This window comes from Montipora foliosa, chromosome 1, assembly GCF_036669935.1.
Source record: "Montipora foliosa isolate CH-2021 chromosome 1, ASM3666993v2, whole genome shotgun sequence".
Classification (NCBI taxonomy): domain Eukaryota; kingdom Metazoa; phylum Cnidaria; class Anthozoa; order Scleractinia; family Acroporidae; genus Montipora; species Montipora foliosa.
The window spans coordinates 32,609,067-32,615,656 of NC_090869.1; the positions used below are offsets into that span (position 1 = coordinate 32,609,067).

At 40.0% G+C, this 6,590-nt stretch overlaps 1 protein-coding gene across 1 annotated transcript in view; it reads right to left on the reverse strand.

Annotated features, from left to right (window-relative positions):
* Positions 1-2,199: 2,199 nt before the first annotated feature.
* LOC137977082 (uncharacterized) overlaps positions 2,200-6,590 on the reverse strand; it is a 39,417-nt gene continuing 35,026 nt past the window's right edge. Inside the window, exon 4 of the mRNA XM_068824373.1 lies at positions 2,200-2,278. Coding sequence (XP_068680474.1) covers positions 2,229-2,278 — 50 coding nt within the window. The 3' untranslated portion in view covers positions 2,200-2,228. The remainder of the gene's footprint in view (positions 2,279-6,590) is intronic.

Consider the following 6,590-nt stretch of genomic DNA (forward strand, 5'->3'; position numbering starts at 1 on the left):
CTGATCTTAGGAAAACCGGGTCCTTCCCAGGTATCTTAATTTGTCTTTAAATTAGACTAGAATAGCTGGGACGGTTATATTTTGTCAGTAAGTAGACTCTAACCTTTCCATTGACAACATCTTTTAATTTAAGAAGTCAGTGTCATTGCCATTTGGCAACTTGTGACTTGAACCTGGAAATTTAAACCAAAAATGTATATGTGTGAGAAAAAGGCTAATATCATCAGCCATTAAGGCAGTTAAGGCCATTAATATGTCTGCTATATTTCGAACTAATCTTTCAAACTTCACTAAGATGACTTCAGAAGAAGTAATATTTCATATCCCATGAAAGACTTATTGCCTTACCCAACACCTGGTCATCATTTACTTCCCTCACCTTCCCATAGAGAGGTCTAGTGACTTGTTTTGGCTATGGACTAACACCTCATACTTGTTAGAGTTGCATGCGACAAGCCATGACGCAGCCCCCCCCCCCCCCCCCTCGGAATTGAAAGCTCACCGTCAGTGCAACTGCTGCCAAAGGCAGCAGTTGCACTTTGGATTTTGCAGCCAAATTTGACCTTGTTTTCAAAACTTCAGCTATATATCTCACATAAATCCAACAACTTGTTTTATCAATGGATATCTTTAACTGTATTTGAGACCCTATAGGTCATCATTTACTTCCCTCACCCTCCTATAGAGAGGTCTAGTGACTTGTTTTGGCTATGGACTAACACCTCATACTTGCTAGAGTTGCATGCGACAAGCCATGACGCAGCCCCCCCTAGGAATTTAAAGCTCACCGTCAGTGCAACTGCTGCGAAATGGAGCAGTTGCACTTTGGATTTTGCAGCCAAGTTTGACCTTGTTTTCAAAACTTCAGCTATATATCTCACATAAATCCAACAACTTGTTTTATCAATGGATATCTTTAACTGTATTTGAGACCCTATAGGTCATCATTTACTTCCCTCACCCTCCCACAGAGAGGTCTAGTGACTTGTTTTGGCTATGGACTAACACCTCATACTTGTTAGAGTTGCATGCGACAAGCCATGACGCAGCCCCCCCTAGGAATTTAAAGCTCACCGTCAGTGCAACTGCTGCCAAAGGCAGCAGTTGCACTTTGGATTTTGCAGCCAAGTTTGACCTTGTTTTTAAAACTTCAGCTATATATCTCACATAAATCCAACAACTTGTTTTATCAATGGATATATCTTTAACTGAAATCAATTGTCTCACATAAATTCAAGAAATTATTAAACAATGCTCATCTTTATGTTCCCTATGCTGCCAAATTTTACTTCCAAACACTGACGTTATTTGTCAAACCAAAGTGTTTGCATTTCCTCAAATCATTATCTCACATAAATCCAACAACTTGTTTTATCAATGGATATCTTTAACTGTATTTGAAACCCTATAGATCATCATTTTCTTCCCTCACCCTCCCACAGAGAGGTCTAGTGACTTGTTTTGGCTATGGACTAACACCTCATACTTGTTAGAGTTGCATGCGACAAGCCATGACGCAGCCCCCACTAGGAATTTAAAGCTCACCGTCAGTGCAACTGCTGCCAAAGGCAGCAGTTGCACTATGGATTTTGCAGCCAAGTTTGACCTTGTTTTCAAAACTTCAGCTATATATCTCACATAAATCCAACAACTTGTTTTATCAATGGATATCTTTAACTGTATTTGAGACCCTATAGATCATCATTTTCTTCCCTCACCCTCCCACAGAGAGGTCTAGTGACTTGTTTTGGCTATGGACTAACACCTCATACTTGTTAGAGTTGCATGCGACAAGCCATGACGCAGCCCCCCCTAGGAATTTAAAGCTCACCGTCAGTGCAACTGCTGCCAAAGGCAGCAGTTGCACTTTGGATTTTGCAGCCAAGTTTGACCTTGTTTTCAAAACTTCAGCTATATATCTCACATAAATCCAACAACTTGTTTTATCAATGGATATCTCTTTAACTGAAATCAATTGTCTCACATAAATTCAAGAAATTATTAAACAATACTCATCTTTATGTTGCCTATGCTGCCAAATTTTACTTCCAAACACTGACGTTATTTGTCAAACCAAAGTGTTTGCATTTCCTCAAATCATCTAGCTGATCTTATGAAAACCGGGTCCTTCCCAGGTATCTTAATTTGTCTTTAAATTAGACTAGAATAGCTGGAACGGTTATATTTTGTCAGTAACTAGACTCTAACCTTTCCATTGACAACATCTTTTAATTTAAGAAGTCAGTGTCATTGCCATTTGGCAACTTGTGACTTGAACCTGGAAATTTAAACCAAAAATGTATATGTGTGAGAAAAAGGCTAATATCATCAGCCATTAAGGCAGTTAAGGCCATTAATATGTCTGCTATATTTCGAACTAATCTTTCAAACTTCACTAAGATGACTTCAGAAGAAGCAATATTTCATATCCCATGAAAGACTTATTGCCTTACCCAACACCTGGTCATCATTTACTTCCCTCACCTTCCCATAGAGAGGTCTAGTGACTTGTTTTGGCTATGGACTAACACCTCATACTTGTTAGAGTTGCATGCGACAAGCCATGACGCAGCCCCCCCCCCCCCTAGGAATTTAAAGCTCACCGTCAGTGCAACTGCTGCCAAAGGCAGCAGTTGCACATTGGATTTTGCAGCCAAGTTTGACCTTGTTTTCAAAACTTCAGCTATATATCTCACATAAATCCAACAACTTGTTTTATCAATGGATATCTTTAACTGTATTTGAGACCCTATAGGTCATCATTTACTTCCCTCACGCTCCCATAGAGAGTTCTAGTGACTTGTTTTGGCTATGGACTAACACCTCATACTTGCTAGAGTTGCATGCGACAAGCCATGACGCAGCCCCCCCTAGGAATTTAAAGCTCACCGTCAGTGCAACTGCTGCGAAATGGAGCAGTTGCACTTTGGATTTTGCAGCCAAGTTTGACCTTGTTTTCAAAACTTCAGGTATATATCTCACATAAATCCAACAACTTGCTTTATCAATGGATATCTTTAACTGTATTTGAGACCCTATAGGTCATCATTTACTTCCCTCACCCTCCCACAGAGAGGTCTAGTGACTTGTTTTGGCTATGGACTAACACCTCATACTTGTTAGAGTTGCATGCGACAAGCCATGACGCAGCCCCCCCTAGGAATTTAAAGCTCACCGTCAGTGCAACTGCTGCCAAAGGCAGCAGTTGCACTTTGGATTTTGCAGCCAAGTTTGACCTTGTTTTCAAAACTTCAGCTATATATCTCACATAAATCCAACAACTTGTTTTATCAATGGATATCTTTAACTGTATTTGAGACCCTATAGGTCATCATTTACTTCCCTCACCCTCCCACAGAGAGGTCTAGTGACTTGTTTTGGCTATGGACTAACGCCTCATACTTGTTAGAGTTGCATGCGACAAGCCATGACGCAGCCCCCCCTAGGAATTTAAAGCTCACCGTCAGTGCAACTGCTGCCAAAGGCAGCAGTTGCACTTTGGATTTTGCAGCCAAGTTTGACCTTGTTTTCAAAACTTCAGCTATATATATATATATATATATATATATATAGATCATATACACCCGTTTTCAAAATCGTTGCAGTTGCAAAGTATATGCCTTTTGTTTTCTCATCAGAAAGGTGAGACACGAAGCATGTGTATTTCACGCAGACGGATCAATAAGTTTTTCTTCTAACAAAACCAATATTCAAAAATTGACAGACAAATTCAAAAGAAAAGCCACTTGTATTTCCTTTACGGAAGCAATCCTTCTCAATGCCTGCTCCATTTAGCTTGGATCTTCGCTGGCGTATCATAGAGCTGCACTTTGTAGAGAACAAAACTAAGAGGCACATAGCTCGCCATTTAAGGATATCAATCTCTCAAGAATAGGAAAGCCAGACGGAACGTTGTTAACAAGAGCACAGCTTCTTGTTCTCGTGGAATACCTATTAAACGATCCCACAAGCTATTTGAGGGAAATGGAACAGTATTTAATTGATTCAACCCCGAGCTCTTTAATCCTAAAATTTTTAAAGGTTTCTTTATTCTTGGGGTCGTTCATCACGCGAACTAACATTTTACGAGTAGCCATTACAAAGAGCTGTGGTCCGTAAACCCGCCAACAAAACAACCTCCGAACCATCGTTAGACAACTTTCAAAACTGAAAGATCAAGCGATAACTAATGAAATACAGGAGGTTTTCAACCAATTCAACCTCTAGAGACACCAATGACAAAATAGAGAAAAATACGATTTCTGGTGGACGAACAAAAGAAGTTAATGAGAGATCTGTCGTCGTGTTCTTATTCGAGAGGTGCTTAGTGAGAAATCATCCTGAAAGTGTTCTTAAAATGTTCTTAAAATTGGTTTCAGAAGTAGTTCAAACTATATATTACTTGAGGTTTAATTACATACAATGCTGTTTTGTAATAGATTTTATATTTTGTAATGGTCCTGAACACCAGAGTACTTTGATGTAAGTTACTGTACTCAATTGTTTCCTTATCCTAATACCCTTTCCCTTTATATTAAGAGCATGTTTTATTTATCAGCCTGAATTTGTTCTTATTTATATGGTGCTTTATTGACCAAATTTCAGCCTGATGTTCTTAATCCACTTGTTCTTATATGCGGATGTTTACTGTATACTAGGTCTAGCATTCCCGAAAATATTTCACACCAGGATGATTCAACCAATGGTATACCAACTTTAAATCATTCACATTTTTCGAGACCAGAACCCAGAACCCAGAACCACGAGCCTGTGTTGGTGAGTTAGTGTGTAAGAAATCATAATTGAGGATATCAACATTTGTCAATGTCCGGGTTGATAGTCTCGTTTCAGTAACAGCTAAATATCAGGTTTACGGTTAACAGAATGCAAAAACTTACTCAATACGGTCAAATGTTTTGATATGGCAGTGAAACATGGAGACACACTTTGATGTAGTACTATCAAAGAGTTCATTCAGCTGAGTTAAGGACTAATAATTAGAATGTGGACAATTAAGCATGTTATCAGGATTTTTATCATCAGATTTATCAGGATTTGGAAGAATATTCAAAAGATCTAAATCAGGGACAAAGTCATAACACCAGTTACCAATCACTGCATTAAATTCAGCATCAGAAAGACTGAAAAATGGCAGGTACCTACAGTAGTTCGACTCAAAAGTACTTGATTTGGCAGCCATTGATCAGGCGGCTTACAGAAATCATCAAACTCCTCAAACGTGGTGAAACGAAACACAGAAGACGACTCGCTCTCACTAAGATATATCGTTCCATTGGCTGTCCATAGAAACTTGAAATTATTGTCTTGGTTGAACTTGTGTAATTTTCCAAATATACGTTTCCTATAGGCGGCCGGTAAGCGATTCACTTATGTGCATCTTACTTCCAGATGGATTACTCTTTCCTATTTCCTCACGAACCGACTGGAAAGGCGAGGTGTTCTTCCCTATCAGTTTCCTACGATTCCCGTACATTTCTTCTCGCTTGTCATGTCGTACGAAATTGGCAGTCTGTGTGCCGTGAAGATATCATTTACACCAATATCAACATCTATGAGAGATCCAACTTCTTGTACCAACTGTTTGGGATTATCCTGGGGAACACGTGGAATCTCAACAATCTCGAGACAATCACGCCGCAAGTATTGCTGCATATGGCTACCTCATTACCATACGTCGAGACCTCAAGATTTGATATAGTATTTAACAAATTCTTCCGCGACTTCTCCAATTCTTGTATTTTTTGGTTTGCACCTCGAGTAGCAGCCAGCAAGTTATCATTCTTAGAAGACAGTGACGACTGGTTTTGCTCAATATTTTGAAGACGTTCGTTAACAGTCTACCGTGTGGTTTCTCCTACGCTTCTCGAGAGGGAAACCACTGCGAGCAACCGTTAGTTTCTTTGAGTGAGCCGCCGTCCAGCGCCAAGGAAGAATTAATTATATTTGAACCGGTAAAACGAGTTAGCAAACTTGTTTGGGCGCTTGCGCGTGCGTTCAGCTACGTAACTGCTGCGTTTGGGCAAGCCTGCTGTGTAGGGATTTCCCACGATATAAGACGAAGTGATGTCAAATACATCACGTGAAGTGTGACGTACCTCGCACATACTCGATGGAAAATCAAACGGTTGCTCGCAGTGGTTTCCCTCTAGGGAAGCGTAGGAGAAACCAACTGTTCGCAGGGTATTTACAGTCGCAATCTGCGATTGAAGTTGCACTTTAACCGCTTCAATTTCAGACTGAATAGCGGGCAAAAACTCCTTTTCCCACAGTTCTCTCATAATTCCATAATTCATTAACCAGACGTTCTCCTCGCTTTCTTTCTTACGTAAACATTTGCAAGAGCTGGAGCTCTTGAAAACGTGGCCGTCCGCCATTATGCTAATTGGACCTATAATGCTCTCGAAGCGACCATCCTCTATTGTTTACAGTTTTGGTCGCTTACTAGAGCCCATTCTCGTAAGCGACAAGCGCTGGTCGCTTACGAGAGCTTCGACTGTAGTAACAAAATCAAATAAACTACACAACATATTTGAAAGAATCGGAGCAGAAGGATTTTTGTTATTCTGTTT